Below are 24,671 nucleotides of genomic sequence, written 5' to 3'. Positions count from 1 at the left end.
GGTAATTCACAATTTTTTCAAAAAACAAAATTTGTTCAGAACAATATTATTTTTAAAAAATAAAACATCATTTAAAAAAATTACTTGAATCTTGCTCACGAGATAAAACCACATGCCAGGTTGGTCCAGGCCTCGGGTGGTTTCAGAACAGTAGGTAATTCAAAGATAAAGCAGCAGCCTTAGACAAAAAACATCATAACACAAAACTGAAGACTTCAAGAAAATACAAGTCGAAGCCTTGTAAAGTTTGGAACAACTTTGCGGGAGCATGAGCATTTTTCCACGGTCGTGTAAATCAACGGAAGACTTTCCATACAAGAAAGAATACTTGTCAGCCATATACAGCACCAGGTTACCAAGAACTCTGTTGCTCTCCATGCTATTTTACACCTGGTAAACTAGTAAATGGTAACAGTGTATCAATTTTACATACCAAAGGAGAGTACATAGACACAAATTTGAAAGGGAAAAAAGGAAATCATATATATTTATGCGCGGTAGGTGGAAATGCTGCGATTGAGTTGTGGGAAAACCAGTGACTTAGGGATAGTTTATAGAAGACGCCATTTTTTGTCTCAAATACGGCTTGAATCTCTTCCAAAAACGAATCTCCTAGTCCAATCAGATACCAACAGCACCCTAGTTCGCCAGCTCACTTGTTTGCTGAATGAAAGAAAAGGTTACAGTCAAATTCATGAATGTGGAGACTAAATGCTCGCTCAAAGAGCTAGCAAATCTTGAACTCTAAAAGTAGCTGATAATCACCTGGCATATACAGAATACCAGAGCCACTGTGTGCTGTGACCAATGGAAACCCAGTCTCCAGGCAGTTCAGCGGCTGCCTGCTCTCCTCCCAAAGGGGCAAACTGCCCAAGATGCTTGTACCTTGCATTCCAAAATGCCAGAATCTTGGAAGTTAGAAACATGAAGATGGAAAGGAGGCTTGATACAGGTATAATAAAAACTGGTTCATAATGTTCTTATATAGATATTATAACAGTTCAATAAGGAAAAAAGATGAGCACTTCAAAGACAGATAGCATACCGAAATGGAACAAATGCATGACGCCCAGAACCTACAAAACGCCGAGGACCTTCAGGATTATCTTTGCAGTGTTCTCTACGATTGAAACACCTAGAAAGATAAGCACCTTGTTGAGCAGCAACCTGAAGAAAAAAATGTACTGAAATTCTTGTATCATAATTTGAAGAGAGGAAAAAAAAGTAGGACTGACATCAAAACATACAATAGTAGATGCAAGAAAAACACCTGTGCAGTTGCAGGCAGACTTTTGGCCTGTGAATCCACTTGAGAAAGGGCTTGTTTAAAACCTTCAATATCAACTTCTTTTACGTCTTTTCCCTCGGGATCTTTCATCAAATCTTTCACATCTCTCAGATGCTTGTTCTTCAAATAGAGTTCCAGTTGGGGATACCTTACAAGGATATCATCTACCACATCTTGGAATTCTTGAACAGTCAAGGTACCAGAATTGTCTTTGTCTGCAGCTTTAAATATGGATACAATATCCTCCTATAGCACAATGGCATTGCATCATATTCAAATCTTGTTCAAAATTTCACAAATTTATACAATTATATAAAAACCAAGAATTTGAAGCAAACATGAAATGGATGAGGAAATAAAAAGGTAAATGAATTGATAGTGAAGACAAAGAAAAAAGAAAAAAAAGCTGATAAAGGCATTCAGTTTGTCCATGAAAGGTGATTCAAGTATTTCAATGTCTCCTTAAAAATGAGAAATATTAAAAAAATTGGCAAGCCTCCCTTATTCAGCAACATAACACACCAGTATTCAATAAATAACATGATCTACATCTGGTATTCTAATGAAAAGGCTTATTTGGGAGTCCATCAGTTAATTTGATTGATCACAATTCTGTAAGTTCCATTTACTAAAGAAGTTCCCAAGGAATTCATTAGAGGAATGTTTCCAATAAAAATTGTTTGTTCTTGCATATCCCTGTTGTTTTTCCAAATTAATCCCACAGATGCATACAATTGAAAAGATATGTGAGTGAATATACAGCATCCCTTTCTGGAATATGTAATATCATAAAAAATAGTAGAAAAAAAGTTCAGTGCACAAACTTCATGAAGAGACTCAACATTCCAGCAAAAGAATTGCACATATTGGAGATCAGAGAAGCACAACTTGTTGCCATCTCTGCTTATTTTGTGTATTCCAAAGAAGCAAAGGTCTCTTGTTTATATAAACATGCACCCCTAATCCTAACATTTTCCCATCTGCACACTATTCTGATGCAAGTTTTCCATGATTTAGGTTATCAAACTCGATTAACAGAAAAAACAAAGAACAAATCCCAGGATGTATAGGCTGAATCTGCTAATATTCAAGCATTTCACGATGCAAAATGTCCCCAAGATAAATAAACTAAGCATCTCTTAAGAATTAAATTGACAGGCTAAAGGATTCACCTACCATGATCTTACGCTGATCTATAGTGGCGCAATCACCAAGTGCATATACATTTTCACATTCCTTTACTCGCAGCCATTCATTAGTTGCAAGAACACGTCTGTTAGCCTGAATATGAAACAAAGTTTAAAGTGTAATTAATAGAGTAAGAACAACCATGTAGTCTGACAATTTTGAAAATCTCAAAATAACAGCATGAGCTTGATGCCACTCTACATATTTAAAAAGTTGGATCTTAAGTGACTTGGTGGAATAACCTTCATTCATAAGCGAGCATTGTCATAATATAGAGTCAGAATCTGCTATATGCAACGAACCTGCCCAATTTGCTCCATGAAGTCCTTCACAACTGGGCGAGTGCTGATACCAGTAGACCATACTACCAATCCATGTGGTATAGATGTAACCTCTCCCTTGGATTTGACCTTCATGGTAATTTCTTTATCAGAAACACTGAGAACTCTACATCCTGTCTGAACTTCAATACAATCTCTTTGAAACTTCTTCTCTGCAAATGTACTAATTCTCTCATCAAACCTATAAAGGCAGAGTACAGTAGCTGCTTAGTTTTCAAATTTTCTTCTTGCCCATTTGCTGAGATGCATTTTATAAGCAAAGATGAAGCCATCATATCAGCAATAAACATACTTCTTTATAAAGAACATGAGGCCAGTTATATGCAGTAATAGTTCCAGTGGCACAATGATGATGAATATGAGAACATCTCACCAGAAATGAAAGTTTGGCATTCCAGTGACTTATCAGAAGCATTATACATGTAGAACGTGAAAGCTAAAACCTTACATGTTTAGAATATGATCTCCAGACTGGATCAAGGTTATTTTCACTAGATCTTTAACCATAGGATAGACATTGACTAAATCTTCCTGGATAAAGTCATGCAGCTCGGCAGCAAACTCCACTCCAGTGGGACCCCCTCCAACAACTACAAAATGAAGGTTAGTTCTTCGCTCTTCTTCAGTCAGGCCAGGGATGGAAGCCTTTTCAAAGCAATCAATCACACTTCTGCGGAGCTTCTGTGCGTCCTCCAATTCCTGAAAAGGTCAGTTTCTCCCTTTATAGAAAGAAAAGCCCAAAACCTCATGGAAGATTGCTGAGTTGTAGATATTATATGAGGATTACAGTGTTACTTAACTCCACCCTATATAATTAAAATGACCCTACCTTCAGAAAATGGCAGTTCTCCATGACACCAGGGGTGTTAAAAGTGTTTACTTGGGCTCCTATCGCTAACACCAAGTAGTCATATTCCAGGGAAAAATCTTCAGCACCAATCACGTTGTTCTCAAAATAAGACTTACAGAAAACCTTGTTTTTTGCAGCATCAATCTTGACACATTCTGCCTCATAAAATTGAATTTCCCCATTTCTCTATCAGAATAAAATGGAAATTCTATAAGAAAATAAACATGAAAACATAGTGATCTGTACAAACTGCAGGCATATGTTTATATTCATGAATGAGTATGAGGTATTTCTGTGTGTGTGTGTGTGTGTGCACTTTATATTCATGAATGAGTATGAGGTATTTTGTGTGTGTGTGTGTGTGCACCATGAAATCGCTCAAAATTTATCACATGATTAAATATGGGTTCTTGTTATCTTCCTTTACCTTCTTTATAATATTCCTGACTGGCTCTACAATGCTCCGAGCTTCAACTGTACCACAGGTCACACTAGGCAACAGAGGGGTGAATGCAAAATAATTGCGAGGTGAAACAACCTGAACGTCATATGAAGAGACATCCAGATCTTTAAGGAAACTAATACCAGCCCACCCTGTCCCCAGAACCACCACTCTCTTCTTCTTACACTCATTCTGATTAAGCTCAGCAGCAGGCGCAGCTGTTTCTGATTGCGAATCAGCATATGCCACTAGACCTCCACTACTGTAATAGACCTCAAGATAGCAGACATATTTGTTAGAGAATGACTGGTAGAATTCGTGAAATTGTAAGTTCATAGTTTATGCAAAATCCATGTGGATTATAGCAAAAGAAAAAACTTGTAATGAATCCAGAAAATTATCTTTTCAGGGACCTTAACTGCTAGTCTCCTGCTTTAGAATAGGTAAGGAAAATGATAAGCTATTCGGAGATCTAGGTTCAAACATGGTAGGCGTCATTCGACTAGAATGAGGCCAAGTTCAAAACAAAAAACAAATCAACTATAAACAATGGCAGTTCACTAGTATTAGATTGTTCAACCTAATTTGACGGTATCATTTATCCTTATATGTGTGCGTGTGTGTGTCAAAAAATTAACAAATCATATTTTTAGCTTTCACTTCGTGCCATATTCTGTTAAAATCATTTGTTAAGGGCACCATTGGGCATCTTAAATGCTATATTTTGTGAAATGTAGCTATTGATACCATGGATGCACTCAATTCTACTGAATATTTCTGTGTGGGAATTCGTTTTATATGTTGAATTGATAGCAATGTATCGTGTTTTTTGCAGAGTTTTGGAACTAAATTTGATATTTCAAACCCATTGACGAAAACTAAATTTGATATTTCAAACCCATTGACTTCCTTTCACATTACAAAATCATGAATTTCACTTGCTTCAGAGAGGGAAAAGGTCACAAATTATGCTAATGCATCTACAATTTTCCATTTTGATCGATAAACCCCACATCAAGTTCCTTTCGATAAACCCCTTGGATCCTGTCACACTAAAAGACCTCACTAATCAAAGCAAGAAAAAAAAGTTAACAATCAAATAAATAACTTACATAGACATCAAGAACCTACATTCAGCAACAACCTAGCTATGTTAAATTCATAGATCAAAAGGGAAAAAAAAGGTTGACCTTTAGAAAATCAAACCCGTTAAAAGAAAGAGAAATTCAAAGATTCGAGACCCTTTTGTTTGCTAAGTAATCTAGTTTTCTTTAAGAAAAAAGAATGAACCCAAATTGCAAATTTTTTCCCTTTTTCATAAAAGATATAAACCTTATGCTTTTTCTCAGCAACCAAAAGGATAAACAGTGTTCCTTTCACACATTCCAAGTGAACAACTTGAAAGGGCCTGTCTGTTTAATAAAAGCCACTAAAAGAACTAAAGAGATCTTTAAAAATTCACGTTTTCTCACTTTTCTTTGGAGAAATGAAGAAAAGAAACACTAGGAAAAAGGAGAAGTACATCACCAACCTGAGAGTGAAGAGAACAAGAAGCTTAGAGGAAGCAGGATAGCCATGGAGAGCTCTTGAAGCTCTGTTGATGAAGGACATAATCGTCATTTCCTGGAAAATATCTCAAATTCAAGAGGGTCTTGACTCTTGAGAGAGCAGAGAGCTGACACTCAGACACAACACTGGATTGCGCCTGCTAACTATCCGTAGAGAGTGATTGGGAGACAGACAAATGCAATCACTTGGCCTCATGCAATGATAGCATAACACATGTACATTTTTTTTTCCGCACACCTTCTAAAAAGATGGAGGGAGTATCAGGTATTGCTTGCAATGAAATTAAAAATTTCACGATCTTTTTTTTTTTTTTCCTTTTTGTTTCAGGTGTTTTTTCTTTAGGGATGATCAAGATTAACTTCTTATAGATGATTTTATTACTTTGTTATTGTTTAGAAATAGAGGATACGAAAATAGTAAGATAAAAAAAATACTTGTTTCTTTATATTTTATATTTTAAAAATACTTGAATTCACTCAAAAATTATTTTAAATACAAATGGATTTTTTTCTTATATTATTTTTATTATGAATTATTAACCAAATAAAAAATATATATTACTCAAATACAAGAATAATTCCTATAAACATATACCATAATATATATATATTTTCAAACTCCTGCATTATCTTCGATTTCAACAAGAAATAATATACGAATAACCAAATTCATTTTTAGTTACAAGCCTAAGTCAAGCTTTTAGAAAATAAAAGGGGAGACTTTTTGAGCTTTCATGTTCAAACCCAGTTAGAATAATAAAAGTAAAGATTTCGATACTGTTTGTGTTTTAATTATATTTTAAAAAAATTGAATTTTAAATTATTTCTTATTTTAATATGTTAATATAAAAAATATATTTTAACATAAAACACTTTAAAGTAACTATTTCAATCGCTATGACACTTTGTATATCTGTCCTTTACCATGTAATCAAATGTCACTGACCTATAACATGGGCAATAAAAAAATGCAATTGTGACTTGTCCTTTGCTTTGTAGTCTGGTTATTACTGTCGGCAATGGACACCTTCTTCCCAAAAAAAAAAAAATTGAGAAATTGAGCGTGCAATTTAGCAACTTTCTCTTTGAATACCTAACTTTATAGTTTCAACATCCGGTTTGGTTTAATATCTTAATTTTAAATTTTAATTGGGTCATTAAATTGTTTAAATTAATTTATATAAAAGATTTAAAATAATATTATTTTAGTTAAAAAATAAAAATTAACAGTTTACAACTAAATTTTAACATGTTATTAGACCACACAAGGTTTTTATTTTATTTTTTTTATTCAAGCGGGCCTCATTTTAGCTTTAAGTCTACCAAATTCCTGGTCCTCTGGTTAGACCAGACGAGGTTTTAAAATTATACCTAACTTACATAATCCAAGTAAAAGTTATTATTTATATATATAAAGTGTTTTTTTTATTAAAAAAACTCAAATTGTATTTTGTATAAAAAGTAATCAATCAATTCTTTTAATTTATCAAAATTTTTCTGTTATTGTTTTATTAAAATTAAGTGTTGCTTCTAGCTTGGGTCGAATCTTTAAAAAAAAAAGAATATGATTTATATGATATATTAAGTGAATCAATTATGAATTAGTAAAAAATCAAGAATCTCTTTAAAATAATATAATTTTAAGGTTTTCGTAAAATAATAATAATAATTCAGGTCAAATTCAATTGATTCAATTAACGTATAACCCGATAATTTTGAATAGCTAAAGTTTAATAACTTTTTCAATTGTTTCTAATGGCCTCCTCAAGTGGTGCTTATCGGATAAGCTATGATTGTTGTTTAATAATTAGAATTTAATACATGCTTGTGAATATGAACAAGTTGAATCCATTAAATTATATTTTGCAGTAAATATTTTAAAATTTGTAAACTAATAAACAATTATGATAGATTACCACAAGCAAATATACTGTATTTTTTTATTAGGGTGAAAATAAATGGATCATTAGTCGTGAAGACACACAATCATCATGAGATCAACGTACCAATAAAGAATTCTGGCTGAATATTATCCAGTGAACACAAAGCCAAATCCTTATCTTGTCTGAATGGCCGACAAAAAAATAAATAAATAAATAAATAAAAATAAGAGGGGACGGAGAAAAACAAATACTTAAGAGGCATGAACATAATCCTCGTAACAAAACCTCAGACGGAGGATAGAATAAAAGGGGACAGAAAAGGTATTTTTAAATTCCATGCAAATCAGCTTGGTTGATAGAGACTGAGTCTCAAATTAAATTAAATGAGAATTTAACATATTAATTTAATGAGTCAAGACTTGATCATTAGTAAAAGTTTAGTTTGACTTTTAAAAAAATTAAAGTAATATCAATTTTTTAAAAAATATTAAAATAATTTTATTTTAAATTTATTAAAATCAACTCAAATTAATTTATCCAACTTATAATCATAATTTTAGACCATATTATGAGCCCATGCTAGATTTAATAAATTAAGATAGAAGTGCAAGCAAATATTATAAGTATAGTTACAAGGGGAGGGAATCCACTACGCAAAATACATTATAGATCCCCTTACATGGCATGATAGGCGGGTTGTTTACAGTGTCTTTTTTCTTTCCCTTTGGCCCTTACTATACCAAATTGCAGGTCAATTTGTTGGGAAAGGGTGAGATTAAAATACGAGGGACTAAAGTAAAAATATTGGGGGGATAAATGACTTTTACATAGTTTGGGTGAAATTTTTATTATGGTTCCCAGACTTTTTAAATTATAAATTTTGATCCCTTTAGTTTTTCAAAATATGAGAAAAAATCAATTTTAATTCAAATTTTTTTTTATTTTTTAGTTTCTAGTTAAGAGAGAAATGATAGAAAGTTGTTGGAATATAACATTGAAGAGAGAAATTTATGTTGGCAACTATTTCGACCAAAAAATGAGTCAATAATTATACAAAATTGTTTTTAAAGAGAAGAGTTCAAATTAAATATTTTTTTACTTTGAAATTATTTAGAAAAATATAAGAGTTTTGGTTTTAGATTGTTTTCGAGTTTTTGCATAGTTTTTTTTATATTTTTTTGATGTCATAAATAAATTTATCAAATTGTCTAATATGTTTTTTACATGTTTTTTGTCTGTCTTAATTTTTCAACTATCACAGTAATTGAAAACTAAGAAATATCAAACAATACATTATGTATCTTATATTTTTTTCATAACATTATGAACGCACACCATGCCCCACCTAAAATATATAAAAACAATTAAGAGTTCAAGCACACAAGTCTGATTTAGTTGGCCCGCACATGGACCCTTACTTAATAGCCCAAGTATGCTAGCCTAGTATTTTTTTAAAAATATATTTTTTTAAATTAATATTTTTTATATGTATTTTTTCAGAATAATTTTAAAATTTATATTTAAATTAAAACCCCTTTGCTCTTTTATTTTTTTATTTAGTTTCTTTTAAATAGAAATTATTTTTTAGTTATTTTATATGTATTTATTGTTTTAAGAGGTTGTTCTAGTTCACTTATATTTTTTATGTTTTATATAAATAAAAGTTATTTTTTTCATGAGTATTTATTTTTATTATCATTTGATTAAATAAAAAAATTATAAAAAAATCATGAGATCAAATATCTTTGTTTATATCTGTCCTATAAATTTTTATCTTTATTTATAATTAATAACTTTTTATTTATTTATTAATATGTATAGTTCTTAATTTATTTGATTAGATATATACATAAATTTTTCGACTCTCACTTGAGATTTTTTTATAAAAAGAAAAATATCTCATAAAAGTGTACATATTTATGTTTTAATTTTTTATTTTAAATTCAATCAGTAATGAAACACGGTAAAATAGCTAGTAAAATTGAAAGGAAGTTGCCACAGCCTAATAAATTATCATATTAGATTGACAGGCAGAGTGGAATGATGAGAAGGCACATTCATTTATATATGTGGTTAATAAACTAGATAGAGTATGAGAATAAATACATGAGAATTAAGATCTAAGAATAATATAATTACTCGAGAAAAAAAAAAGAATAATAATATTACAAAGAAGATAAAAGAATGAGAACTATCTCTTTAAAGTGCGAACATTAGAATAAAAAAAAAACCCTTCAGGTTTCCATCAACACTAATCATGCCATTTTACGAGATGTCCTGCCGTGGACCCATGGTGGGGGCACATGATTTAACGGGGCACAATTTGCATGATTTAACTTGTTTGGAAATGTTGTGTTTGAATTAATTTTTTAAAGTATTTTTTTATTCAAAAATAAATTTAAATAATATACTTTTTATTTTTTAAAATTTAATCCAAACCATACAAAATCATAAAAAAAAAATTCAAAATTATTTTTTAAATGCCAAAACAAACACATTCAAAATCTAAGCTGCCACTCAAAATTTACCTGGATAGTTTATTAATTAAGATTTTAACTTAGCAAGATTCATTCAACTTGATCATATTATTAAAGAATCGAGTGTTCTGATAAAACTTGATTTACATCCATGGAAGTCCAGGTAAGTTAATATATATATATTCAAAAACCCAAAATATTCATCTGGCCATGAAAAAATTGTAGTTGTTATTGTATGTGTATTTAAGACTTTAAATTTAATTTATAATTTGGATTTGTGAATTATATTTCAACCATGCTATTTGTTTTTCTTTTCAAAAAATTAACTAAAAAATATGTTAAAATTAAGGTTAAAGGTTATATTAAAATTGAGACATGTTTAAATATTGCTTGATAAATTATTTTTATTTTAACATGTTATTGATTCACCGAGTTAATCTCAAGTGTTAATGAAATTATTTAAAAACTTAGATTATTTTTTAAATCATTTCTTTTAATTTTCAACGTCGATTGGGATACTCACCTATATGTAGGTGACTCTATGCTTGAGCAAGCCTTTGAGTTTTCAAAATACAAATAGAAACTGCCATTATGCAAATATTTTTGTGTTCTTATTTGTATTTAGAAGTATAATTTTAAAATTGGATGCGTAGGTCAACTTGGAATTGAAACTAAACCGAATTAAAAAATTTTTAAAAAAAACTTTATGTAATCTAATTATTTAGTTGATTCAGCAAAATTAGTGAAAAATTCAATTACATTTCGTTAACTTCTTTTTAATATAAAATAATATCATTTTATTTAAAAAAAAAAATAATTGGAATAACCTAGTTAAAACTAGGAATTTGAACCTTGGACCTGACCGAATATAAAAATTATGTTTAAAAGTATTTTAATGATATATCTGACTTGAAAAAAAATATTATATTGATATTTTTATAATATTTTTTTATAATTTCGTATTAATATAAAAAATATTTTATATCAAATACACAATTAAGAATCTACACTACTGTAGTAAAATCATTTTATATTGTAAATTCTTTGAGAACCACTTGTCTAATAAATCATAATTTGAAAATCTCTTAATACTATTTTTAGCCTTTGGAAATTAATAAATATGTCACTTTGATTCATGTAGTTTAAAAGTTTTCAACGTCAACTCTTATGTTTCTAATAGTTCAACTTTTGTTAAATATCAAATGAGATCATCAATAATATATATTATTAAACTTTTTTACTATGTATTTAAAGTATTTATTCTTATATTCATCATCATCATTATTATTAATGTGATGTTTAGTTACTGTACTAAGACGTAGAAGTCACAATGATAGCAAGGATAAAGAAATATTTAATTAAAAAGATAAAAATAAATGTATTTTTATGACAGTTTTAAAATAATTTTTTATGCTTCTAAAATACAAAAAAATATACGTTTTCTCTGACCCCAATTTCTTTACATGAAAGTAATATATGAACACACCATGTGTTTAATTAGGACAAAAAAAACATTTAAAAATAAAAATGAATTTTTTAAATTTTCTTTACATCTTAAAAAATATTTTTTTTAAAAAAAACCTCAAATTAATATCAAACAACTCATGTCAATGTAAGATCATTAATTATTATTATTATTTAAACCATCTGCCTCATTATGTTAGATATTGAACAAGCTCAATTTTAAAAAAAAAACATAAAAATAATATCCAGCCAGAATGTATTATTTGATTTTGTTATAGTAAAATTTAAAAACTCTTAATCTAAATTTTTATTAAGTATGAGTTTTAAATCAAATAATATAAGAATTATCTTGATATAATTAAGTCAATTAGACGAGTTTAAAAAAAATTTAAATAACTAATAAAAAATATGACTTACTTAAAAAATTAAAATAATTTTTTAATATTAAAACAATAAAATATTAAATTAACATATACCTTGGTAATTTAAATTATGAAATTCACCATATGAGTTATGAACTCTACCTCATGTAAACTCTATTTCATATAAGAACTTTGTTTTTTTCAATACAATAAAAACAAATAAATGCTTGTTAAATCATATACAAATTAAATATAATGATATTTATTTGAGATTTCAATAATATTATAATCAATTTAATTTATAAATATAAATTTAAAATTAAATAAATATTAAAAGATAAAATTAAAAAAAATTAAAAAAAAATAAGAGTAAAAAAATTCACCCCTTCACTGTTTAGATGCATGAAGTAACGGAGAGCCTCAGCTGGAAGATGCATCAACAATGGAGGATTCGCCACTGTTTCTCTTCACTTGCTTTCATTCCAAGACACTGCCTTCCTTTCTCCATTATGCTAAAATGGGTTCTGTATCTGAGTTTCTTTTTGGATGAACGTACGGAAAGGCCATTTTCAGTGAATTTGTTAAGCTAACTCGGCATGGTGAATCTTCTTTCAAATGATTTGTAAAGGCTTTGAGTAGGCTGAGTGCTTGAAATTCAAGTTTAACTTTTATTATTATTTTTCCTTTTCTTCCATGTAACGATTAAAAATCTAAGAAAAAAAATATTTTTTTATTAAAAAACACGGCATCATAAAAAAAATTAAATATACTTTTAATCAATAATAAACTCCAAACATTAACACAATTCTTCATGCATACTTGAAAAATTAAAGTAAATAATTCATTAATATAATATTAAAACCATGATAATTAAATTGTTATAAATTTTAATTTTTTTCATTGCATTTTATAATATAATATAAAAAATATTTTAAAATTTCACTTCATATATTAAAATTTTAAGAGTTTTAGATAATTATTTAACAAAATGATATTCATTAATTTCATCCATATAATTCTTTGATGATCAATGAAGAGAAAGATGTAGCAGAGCACGAAGGAATTCTAGGATATATTTAGAATTGTGATAATGGTTATGATTTAAAATATTTTTTATTAGAAATATATTAAAATATTTTTTTATTATTTTATAAAAATTATTTTTAAGATTAGCTACACATAATATGATTTTTATTTTGAATTATTTTTTAAGATTAGCTACACATAAAATTTAAAATAATATGATTTCAATCATGTTCACGGACAAAATTAAGAGAATAGCTACACATAGCAGCCCTTCAATGCAAAGTGAAAGCAACGAAAGAGAGTGTTTCTCGGTGTCCAGCTTGCTGTGATAACAGAGGGGTTGGAGTGCTGTGTCCAGTAAAAAGAAGCGATGTCTTTGAAAAATGTCTACAAGTTCCCAAACTTGGCAAACTCAGAGCATCTCCGATGAGAAATGCTAAATGGTTAATATACAACGAATTTACAATGTGGTTTTAAAAGAATTAACGTAAAGGTTGAAAACAGGGGATGAAAAGGAGGCAATCCTTGACCATAAAAACTTTGAATAACATAAACTTTGAATAATTTTCTTTTGCTTCATCTTCTCCCTTCAGCTCACTGCACACGATTTTCAGCTTAGCTCAAAACCACCCATTGCAGCCAACAAACTTTCCCTCCTCCACTAAACCCACACGATTTCAGTCTCAACCCAGCAGGGACTCCACAACTGGAAGCAAGGTTCTTTGAGATTAACACACGCACGACTGGCAGCTAATTAATCACCCGGGTAGGACTGGGACAATCAAAGGCAGCTGTTCTTCTTCAACGGAAGGTGCTTTGAGATTTCATGTTGCTCTATTTTCTTGCATTAGTAACAAATAACCAGTGTGCATAACATGATCAAAAAGCAAATGTTCTGAGAACATATTCAGGATTTATTATAAGCAGCAAATTGTTCATTGTAAAACACCCTAGTCGTGCAAGCAAGAACAAAGGCCTGGCAGAAGATTAATGATAATTAGCTAAAATATTAGATTATTAACAATATTTTAGCCAAAAATTTCCTCTGCAGAAACGGATCTTAGAATCATTCGAAAATGTGGGCAGTGAACCGCTTGTGGCGCATTGTAGTGGTAGAGCAGAAAAAGGCAAGATCAAAGGACAATAATACAGGAATATTTCAATAAAGTGAGAATTGGAGCAAGAATTAAGAATAGATTGAAAATAGCAATAAAACAAATATGAAACTTGCCATCTTATTCAAAATAAATTCTCTTAAATTGGCATTATAAATACAAGGAAACAGGGATCGCAATCAGATGATAAGATTCTCCCTGAAGAAAAAAGCTAATAACATAGGCAACTTCCTAGTATCTGCTAAATGATGTTGTGCTGTTATTTAACTCCAATCTCGAGGGTTATGTGGGAGAAGAAGCTGATGACAACACACACTGTCTGAGTTTTTCAGACTCTAAACCCATTTACAGAGGGTTCAAGAGTATAGTTAAAACTCAATTTGAATAGCAGATTCAAAAACTAGGAAATTAAATGGTCAATGAACAGAAAACACTTAATTTTTCAAAATTAATTTGCCTCAGTTAAATCCATTAATATCATTATAATGTAGCTTATACCAAGTAGGTTCTCCCTGAAAACAGGGTCTCGGCTCCACTACACCTAAAATAAATTGGATTGCATCATCACTGGCAATTTCACAATACATTGATGCTCATAAACTAATTTAAATCATATACACTAGTTAGTATTTTTAGATCTATAATCATTTACAATTTCAAAACCCGAAAGTTGCATGATCTATAAATTATATGGCTCAGAGATATAACAGCTCTATCAATCAAGAATTATCAGTAGCAGAACTGGCATTAAAGCTGTGAATTAATCATCACTGCCATATTTTCAAAAAAATCAAAAAATGACACAATAAACAAAATAAAACATCTCTACAGAGAAAAGGGCTGGCTCATATCAAGAAATTCAACCATTATTTATTTTTTTGCTTCATTAATTTCTCTCAGAAGCGCGGATAAAATCCAATTTAATCATTGCCAACAAATTGAATCACAGAAAACAACTTTTTTCATGAATTTGGAGGGAATTTTTAGAGGCAAAACCATTAACCAAATAGCATAGGCCCCCACGTGAACCCCACCCAAAAGATTCAATCTTTGCCTCATTGACTAGCTTAATTTCAACCATTTATCTCAAAACAAGCTAGAGGTATAGAGAGGCAACAAAAATACATAGAAAAAACACAAACCCAGATGAAAAAACAGTGAGGTTTTGAAGACTAGGAGATGTAGCCGTTGATTTGACACAGAAAAGCCGTGGAAAAGGTACAAAAGGCTAAACTGCAACACTAAACGGCAGATGCTTTAGCACGAGCTTTGGGACTTTCAACCTCAGGGGTTTGTAATCAGCGAAGCCTGGGAGGCATCGTGCAGCTAAGATCTTGAAAAGAATAGATTTTTGAAAGGATTTGTTGTTTGATATAACAGAGCCTTTGAGACTGCGAATGAAGAATTTGTGGAGGGGTTACGATATTATATAGAGGTTCAAGAGCTATAAAACCCTAGTTGTTGTTATTTTTCTGTGTTTGGGTGAAGGCTGGATTGGTTTTTGGTGGTGTTGGTATGGTAATGGGCTGGGCTGAATTTCGAGTGGTCCATTGTGAAAACCCAAGATTAAAATATTTTTTACCCAAGTTGTTAAACCAAGATTAAACTAATATTTTTATTAAAATATCAATATATACCAGATTGAGTTTGAACTGAATAAACAGGTCACGAGTTGGCATAGGAAGGTCAACAATCAATAATTTTAATTTAATTTAAAATAAAATAAAATTCAAATTAGATTTTAAATTCAAATCAACTCGCAACTAAATTTAACAATAATTCTCACATATTAAAACTAGTTTTTTAATTATATTTTAAGTGGGCCAACACATTAAAAATAAATAAATAGCATTGTATACAAATAACACATGGAAAATACTTATTCATTTATTTACACTTCTTCAATTGATTCAGTAGTAGTGCATAGTAACGAGGTTAATTACACCAATTAATTTGATTAAATAGGAGAATAGTCAACACCGAGCTAACAACTCAAAGGATTTTAGAATTTGATCACAGTTTTTGCACTCCTATTTGGCATATGTAAAATTTGAACATGGATTGCTCGAGACAACATCAGAAAGTTGGTGCATAAATTAACAACTTAAGACACTTGAATCTATGGAATTCAAAGACAAATTCAGCAAAATAGCAAAATCTTTTGGACGAGGTGAGCTTAAATTTCGGTATCATACAAGGATACTACACAAGAAAGTATAATGATTAACCTTAAAAATCTAAAACTCAAAATCATGGATCAGGTTAATTGAAAGTTCAAACTTCATTAAGTTAATATAAAAAAATATATAATTTTTTCTTATAAATATAAATATTCAAATCAACTTATTTATATTTTAACTAATTTTATAAACTTTAAAATTAATAATTATAGAAATTATAGAAATTTTTAATCTTGATATTTATAAAACTCAAACCAATAAATCTCAAACTAATAACAGTAACCTTTTATCATCATGGAGCTCCACTTTTAAGGGTTAAAAAAAAATAATCATCTTAATAACCCATATGTTGACTCGGTAATCTAAGTAACCCAAGCCTGTCTCTGACCTGGCCACCAAATATGGTCCGAAAACTATGCAAAGAGAGTGCCTAATAATTTGAGATCACAACATGAATAGCTTCATCCTGTGATTCTATTCTACGTTTTTCTCAATGTGTAGAACATTGTCCCGAGGACTTTTGTTTTTCTCACTAAATTCTCGCAATTGTACAATCTTATGGATCGTATGTGATACACGCACCTAAACAAAGGGGAGATTTTTATGAAGAAATGATTAACCTAGTCCAGAAGACTAAAATTGTTGCTGCTACAGGAGTTGTCCCTTAAGCCATTTCAAAACTCGCCCATCATCTCCAGACGACTGTTTAGTCTTTGCTGTCATACTAACATCCATGTCAAGTGGCGGTAGCCAGCCCACTTAGCAGCAACATGAATACCAATGGCTAAAGCTGCGCACAGCAGTGGCACTGGAACCCTACTACTAGTATCCGCTGTCACAACTTCAACTTCTTCCTTTCCTTTGGCGAGCTGCTTTGAATGGTAAGAAATAGCTAAAGCTAGATATGAAACCATTAACAAAACTCTAACCCAAGGTTCTCCGATTGCAGCTAGTACAGCTGCAGCAGGCAAGGCAGATGTAACATCATCTCTCTTCTTAATGAATCTAGAGAAAGCATATAAACCCAGTAGAAGTGTCCAGAAAAGTGGCTCAGAGATGTAGTTTCTTACTGCTGCATAGCCAATTAGGCCAGATATTGTGAGAAGATAAGGTTGCCTGCTTACAGAGTTTGGAGCGGCAGCTTCGCCAATAGCAAGAACTGCTGATGCAAGCATGATAATCAAGGTCAGTTCTGGAACGGGAGCGGATCGTACTATTCCAGAGTAGAAAGCCTGAAATGTGTAGATTGCAGTCTCTATACATCTGATCAGGGAGGTGATTGGATCCCCAATGAAATGGAAAACAACAGCCAACAGAAGTTTCAGGAGGTATCCCACAAAACCAATAATAGCTATGACACCCCTTTTCCAGTTACCTAGTTCAAATAAGACTGCTCTCCATGCATAGATAAGGAAACCCAGAGCTGCATGTTAATTACAAGTGAAAGGGGTTAGTTAGCACATCATAATCTGTGGTCACAATTCTTCGCAAACAAAACAGAGCAGAAGCATAATCACTAACATATCACACAGTTTGGGCAAATATTGATCACAAACAAACACAAAGAATCTGTGAAATCTTTAACTGAAACAACAGCATTTTCCTCCACACGATATAACTAATGGATTTACAGAGCAAGAAATCATAGTACCAAAATCATATACCTTCCAAGTCAAAATTTCCAACAGGTTACAATCTACAGTTTCTCTACTCAAGTTTCAAAATATGAGGTTAAACAAACTTTTTTGCATATTTATTCATAAGGTATAATAGCAAAAAAATGCAGAGTGCTGAACTTTGGAAATGTCATAAACACAAGGAAACCTAGCTTGACTCCCTAAAACCAAATGTTTAAGCTTAAAAATTTAAGTTTAAAAATCCATCAAATGTTACTGGCCAAGACATATTTTGTACAAAAACCTCAAGCAAATTGTTTGCAGCATCAGGTAACAAAATCATCAAAATGGAAAAGCATAATGCAGACCTACAGAACAAGTCACTTTCGAGTACAAAGTGAAATTCATATGAAGACAAATTTCCATTTTCTTCATGTTTAACAGACTATTAAGCTCAACTATCAATGTATAAACGGTGAGAAAACAGCATACATTATCCCAAAGAACACACCCATTGCAGCATGTGTGGATCAGCATAAAAGTTTTGATCAATACAGGAAGCATGGTGGCAGCAAACAGAAGCTTAAAGTAAGGAGATGCGAGTACAAAATGTTGGGAGAATTCTAGGCTAGCATTCAATTCTAGAATGCAGCCCCACGCCTTTTATTTCAACCCATCACCAAGAATGGCAATTTTTTTTTGTAGGAGAGGTTGCGACAGTCACAATGCAGTAACTCAAAACAAGGACAAGGGCCCTCTCCCTTTCTTGCACATCCAAACTTCCGCATCCATGACTAACACCATTAACTCACTCTGCTCAGACCTTTTACTTCATATTGCCATCATTTCCATTTTCTTCATGTTTAAAAAACTATTAAGCTCAACTATCAATGCATAAACGGTGAGAAAACAACATATATTATCCCAAAGAACACATCCATTGCAGCATGTGTGGATCAGCATAAAAGTTTTGATCAATACAGGAAGCATGGTGGCAGCCAACAGAAGCTTGAAGTAAGGAGATGCAAATACACAATGTTGGGAGAACTCTAGGCTAGCATTCAATTCTAGAATGCAGCCCCACGCCTTTTATTTCAACCCATCACCAAGAATGGCAAATTTTTTTTTGTAGGAGAGGTTGCGACGGTCACAATGCAGTAACTCAAAACAAGGACAAGGGCCCTCTTCCTTTCTTGCACCTCCACACTTCCGCATCCATGACTAACACCATTAACTCACTCTGCTCAGACCTTTTACTTCATATTGCCATCATTTCCATGGCAATTGGCATCAATGTATATTGAAAAATAGGTTACAGTTATTTAAAGAAAGATGCTTTGAAACAATAATAGCGGTGGTGGAGGTGGTAATATTTATCACACCAAGAACAACAATTGATTTCAAGACAAAATGTGAACCCTACAAAATCAAGTAACAACTGATTTGAGTCAAAATATGTTGGCAACTCAAGCAAATTGTTCAAAGCATAATGTAACAAAATCATCATGGTGGATAATTTTCATCAGACATTCAGCACAAGTCACATTCAAGTAATCTATGAAAATCATTTCAAAAAAAAAAATCCAATATTAATCTCCAGAGAAAGAACAAAAGTTCCCCCATGCTGAAAAAAATGTCTAAATGTTACAAAACTATCACATATAAATGTTGAGCAAAGCAATACATCATCCAACAGAAGAATTCGTGAAGTAACAGTATCGATTTCAATTTCTCAACTAATAAAACAGCCAACAAGCTCAAAAAATTGCTTGAACATTTGCAATCAAGAAAACTGAACAACCAATCTACTTGAAATTTCACCAACAACAGCGAAAAAAAAGTAGCACTCAAAACCCAAAACTCAAAAAAAATTCATAACAGCAATAATTTATCTTCAAAGATTAAGTCCTTTTCTTCTAGCAAGGAAACTAAAACATACCCACAAACCAAGGCCACCTAACAGGAGGGTCAGGTGCTTCTTTGGTTAAGTACCTAAACCTCTCAGGCATAGTACTCTCTCCACGTTCACCATCATCAAATACACCATCCCTTTTGCTCTCTCCTTCTCCATTCTCTGCATTAAAACGAAACCCCAACTTCCTATCCCTCCTGTCCAGAAACAAACCAAATCTTTTCAGCGTCTGGTTATGGCTACATAAAGGTCTAGTCTTTATAGCTAAAGAGTGACTAGAAATGGTTTGGATTTTGTGGGTTCGAAGGGAAAGAAGAGAAAAGGATGGGATTTTGAGAGTTGGAGAAGAGAGTGTGGTTATTGGTCTTGACATAGTTGAGGGATTTCGAAAGGTTATGCCATTATCAGCTTAAGAAAGGCCAAATCTTGGCTGCGGAAATGGAAAATGGTTTTCGGCTGTTAATATGGGTTAGTGGATCCAAGTAGAAGTGATACCCGGATCCTTTGGTTTAGATCCGGAGCCTATAATTTTAACCATAACTAGAGTTGCAATTTTCTTTTCTTTTCTTTTCTTTTCTTTCCTTTTTTTTTCTTTGAAGATTTACCCTTAGTTTTGGTAAGAAAAAATTTACAAAAAAGTAACACACATATTTTTTTAATTATTTTTAAAAATTTATTTAAGTTATTTTTTATTTTAAATTTTTAAAAACTATAGATGTATTGATTACAAATAACTTTTAATTTAAATTAAAAAATGTTGTAAAATTGAATCAATTTTTTTTATTAAAAATAATTATATTTTATTTGAATAATTTCTTCCTTATACTTATACTTTTAAATTTAACTTTTTCATTTACATAAATTATAAAAAAAACAACTTGTAAATTTCACCTAATAAAAATCAACATTCATTTGACTTGTGTTTTATCATATATTAAATAATTTTTTTAGTAAAAAAAGAATATATAGACATTTCAATGTGTTTCTAAATATAAAAAATATTCTCAATCACAAATAAAAAAAACTTATAAATAAATTAATATTTAATCGAGGAATAACTAATATTAAGATATTTGATTTTATAACACAGAAGTATACTAAATAACTTTGTTTTTTAAAATAAATATTTTATTTAATCAAACACTTATCCATACCAATAAAACATAAAAAAAATTAATGAAAAAAATTAAATAAAATTATAAAGTTAAATTATTAAACAACCCAATGTTAGATAGTAAAATTAGAAGAAAAAAATATAGTTCCTTTCAAGTTAACTCATAAACCCTGAGACCATAGACGTAAGATTAGAATAATTTTATAGGAAAAAAATAAAAAAAACATAAATATTAATTTAAAATAAATAAATATTGAAAGATAAAAATAAAAAAATAAATTTAAAAAAATATAAAAAATTAAAGTTAACTCATGTTAAATTTTAAAATTCATAGTTATGGTCATAAGGGTGAAATTGATCATATAAAAAACAATCTAAAAAACAACAAAACAAAATTTTTAATAAATAATGGTTAATAGATATAAAATTAAAAAAATAATTTAATTTAATCAAAGTTAATTTGCTAACTCTATAATCATATGTGAATGGTTATATGTCTATGGTTAAGATAATCCTACGTGAAAGAAAAAACACACACAAAGATTAAATAAAAAAAATACAAAATTAAATATTAAAAAATTAAATTAAAAATAAATTAATTTTATAAAATGACTTAAAAAACCAAAGTTAATTATTAATCAATCTTCAAAACCTGTAACACCAATCAGGAGAATGGAACGAACCCCTTGAAAAAATTGAAAAAGAAAAAAAGTTTTCTTTCCTACATGAACAAGGACCTGGTGTGAGGAGAAGCAGCTGGTGCAGGTGGGGTTGAAAAGGCCGTTTCCATCATGCTTTTGCAGCCACCAAGGCTGAGTTTTGGGCAGTCAAGAGAGATTTTGAGATTGCTTGGGAACTTATTGTTGAAGTGGATTAGTTAGCAGGTGATCATTAGCTTCATTAAAATAGGAATAATGTGTGGGTTTGCTTTTTAATAAGTTATAAGTTTGAGTTGTTTTAAAATAATTGAAGATTTATATGATTATTAATTTTAAAATTTATAAATTATTTAAAGTATATATAAGTTAGCCGGATATCTGCATTGAAAAAAAAAAAGAGAGAGAATATGTCTGTAGCTGATACTATAAAAGAGATTCCGAGCACAATGAGAAGTTCACATCACAACCATTCGATATTGTATGATCAAAATTAGACAGAAAACTACCATTTCCATTTTATTTTGCAGGCTACTTTGATTTCAATCATTCAGCCCTGTGGCCCAGAGAACCTGGCTAGAAGACATCAAAATTGGAGAATTTTGAGGGTTCCAACCAGCCTTCTGCCTGTGAATAAAGATGCACACAGCCCTCATAAGCCATGGTTCACATCATAATTTCTAATGATCATTAACATCAAAAACGTTAGCCATGATAACAGCCCCTAGATCACCGATATTCCGAGCGATCACCGAACCGGAACCTTGAGAGACTCCTTGGCTGAAGCATCAGCACGAGCATTGTCTTCCCTTGAAGTTGCTTCCAACCTTGTCGCCTTTTGTGCGAAGAACCTCTGCAGAATAGTTTCTTCACGATCCTCGAAGTTCTCCATTGTAACTTTCTTTAAAGAGTGTCGCCAACACTTTATAGGCATCGAGTAGCAGCACTCGAGATCTTCAACTATAGCTACTGCTATATCATATTCAAACTACAAAATAGAAAGAAATCATCAGCGTCAAAATACTATCCCGCAGACAGGCTATTTTGTAAAGATAACAAATTACGCCTAGCTTCATACTAAACATTTAGAAAACAATGATGAAAAAGGATCTTTGAGCCATTGGATCAAGATTTTATGTGGATACTGGACAACAGAAATAAATAAATCAAGGGCATATTTTTAATTTCTTAGGTAGCATTTGATTACGGTTTGGGGATAAAAAAGAAAGAGATGGTGAAATAAAAAAAAAAGCATAAATTTATCTTAAAATTGTTTAAAAAATAAAGTTATTTTATGTTTCTTTACGGGCTCTTCTACATCTGTCCCTTTTGGTCACCAAACCAAATCCTGAGACTCGTGTGATTTCACAACGAGGACATGTACATACCTTGAGAGATTTTTCCTTGCTGCCGGAAACAAAAGATAATACTGTTAAACGAGGAGCAAACCAAAGCAAACTATCCAACAAGCCCACGAGATCCTCCGATTTTGTTGGAAATTTTGCGACTACCTTCAGATACTTGAGGTCATACAATGGAGGAAGCAAGTTGTCCCTTGAATCTATTGGAACAATCAAAGCCTAGAAATGGAAAGGAGAGACAGATTATAGTGAAAAAAGTTTGTGTTGCATAAATGAACAAGCCTGTAAATTACAAGAGCCAAAAAAAATCTCAAGCGAAGGAAATCGTACCATCTCAATACTGCAAGCAATTTCTAACTCTTTGCAATGGTCGAAGCATGAAAGAAAATCCCTGAAGCTCGAGAACCAGTCATGGGGGAGTGGATGATCTACACTCATTGAGACCTTAGCATGGAAAGATGGAGAATAAATGAAAACTTGTGATGGCATTAACTGACCACCGTAAACAAATGTGTTTAGACTTCGTGAATAAATCTCAATCTTCTGTAAGTTTGAGCAATCACTTAGCTCCACTGTCTTAAGATTAGCATTGGAAACATGGAAGTTTTCCAATAGTCTACAACCAACAACTTTGAAAACCTCAAGTCGAAGAAATTGAGCAACTTCATGTTTAATCCATTCATCTATGATCTCAGCATTCCTCAAAGATAAGTATTCGAGGGACTTGCAAGAGGTGATATCGACGCTGCAGGATGAGTCTGATCCTTCGTCGAACGAGAAGGATTCGAGATTCGAAGCATCGATTTCAACCTTCTCCAGCCTTTGACAAAATTCTAACACCACAATCTTGAGTGTTTGGCTTGAAACACTGAGTGTTTGCATCCCCTTACACTTTTCCAATCTCAATTCTTTTATGAAAGGGAAATCCAAGACCAAATTCTGGGGTGGCTCCAACATGAACCCCTTCAAACTCAAAACTATAACACTTTGAGCAGACAATACTTTCATCGGCAAACTATAATGTGCCATACATTTGAAACTTTTTCCAACAAAATCTAGCTCTAGCTCTTTCACATTATTCTCTATTGCATAACTGATTGCATTCTCAATGACACCATTTGGTTGCTCAGAGCTATTATTTAGACGAAAACAAAAGCTAAATTTTTCTAAGCTAACATCCAGTCGGCGACGAGAAAGAAAATCACCCACATAGCTCAAAAAACTGTTTAATTTCTGTTTACCTGTCAACTCAAGGCACGATCCCATGTTCAGGGTTTCGTCAAGAAAGATGATAGGAAAAGAAGGCCATGCAGATGCAAATCTCTTGGACAGAATACTCATCCTTGCGGCATCTTTGTAGGGCAAAGAAGACATGATATGTTGAATGATGGGGTCGGGCAACTCAGAAATCAAGTCAACCTCTTGAATTGCCTTATTGTTCATCAAACGTCTCATTCTATTTCCTGTCGTCATCTTTCTTTTAGACCAGGCTAAAATTTGCTATCAGGATCTGGTGGTGGACTAGAACGTTATGTAAATATATCTGTATATGTATATATAGAGAGGGAGAGATAGAGGGGCCGAGCTGGCCTTTCGGATGAATATGGAAAATACAAGATTTCCAACCCTAGCAAAACGAAGAGGGAAATTGTTTTTTTCTTACTTCATTATATCATAGTACTTCTAGTATATTAAGGTTAAATATTTATTCCCTATAATGTCAGAAATAATTAGATAATCCTTTGATTGGCCCTTTATTTAGCAGTTTTTGTTTCAAAAACCTTCTTACTTAGTAGTTTTTGTTTCAAAAACCTTCTTTGGTAGGCAA

At 31.3% G+C, this 24,671-nt stretch overlaps 3 protein-coding genes across 3 annotated transcripts; all 3 read right to left on the bottom strand.

The window, feature by feature from the left end:
• Positions 1-214: 214 nt before the first annotated feature.
• Positions 215-5,930, bottom strand: NDB1 (NAD(P)H dehydrogenase B1). Its single transcript, XM_011050159.1, has 10 exons — positions 5,641-5,930; positions 4,095-4,371; positions 3,647-3,853; positions 3,266-3,516; positions 2,779-2,998; positions 2,465-2,569; positions 1,271-1,534; positions 1,046-1,167; positions 766-885; positions 215-663 (listed from the first exon to the last, which is right to left on the bottom strand). The coding sequence occupies exons 1-10, from the start codon at positions 5,727-5,729 to the stop codon at positions 576-578; spliced, it is 1,743 nt and encodes a 580-aa protein (XP_011048461.1). The 5' UTR covers positions 5,730-5,930; the 3' UTR covers positions 215-575.
• A 10,706-nt stretch (positions 5,931-16,636) lies between these two features.
• Positions 16,637-20,162, bottom strand: EMB1923 (embryo defective 1923). Its single transcript, XM_011050156.1, has 2 exons — positions 19,740-20,162; positions 16,637-17,607 (listed from the first exon to the last, which is right to left on the bottom strand). Exons 1-2 carry the CDS (start codon positions 20,083-20,085, stop codon positions 16,904-16,906), a joined length of 1,050 nt encoding a protein of 349 aa, XP_011048458.1. The 5' UTR covers positions 20,086-20,162; the 3' UTR covers positions 16,637-16,903.
• Positions 20,163-22,041: 1,879 nt separating this feature from the next.
• LOC105142548 (putative FBD-associated F-box protein At5g53635) lies at positions 22,042-24,316 on the bottom strand. Its single transcript, XM_011050230.1, has 3 exons — positions 23,174-24,316; positions 22,871-23,062; positions 22,042-22,470 (listed from the first exon to the last, which is right to left on the bottom strand). The coding sequence occupies exons 1-3, from the start codon at positions 24,314-24,316 to the stop codon at positions 22,231-22,233; spliced, it is 1,575 nt and encodes a 524-aa protein (XP_011048532.1). The 3' UTR covers positions 22,042-22,230.
• Between the last annotated feature and the right edge of the window lie 355 nt (positions 24,317-24,671).

The sequence above is a fragment of the Populus euphratica genome, unplaced genomic scaffold (genome assembly GCF_000495115.2).
Source record: "Populus euphratica unplaced genomic scaffold, PopEup_1.0 scaffold147.1, whole genome shotgun sequence".
NCBI lineage: Eukaryota > Viridiplantae > Streptophyta > Magnoliopsida > Malpighiales > Salicaceae > Populus > Populus euphratica.
This window is presented reverse-complemented; position numbering and strand designations above follow the sequence as displayed.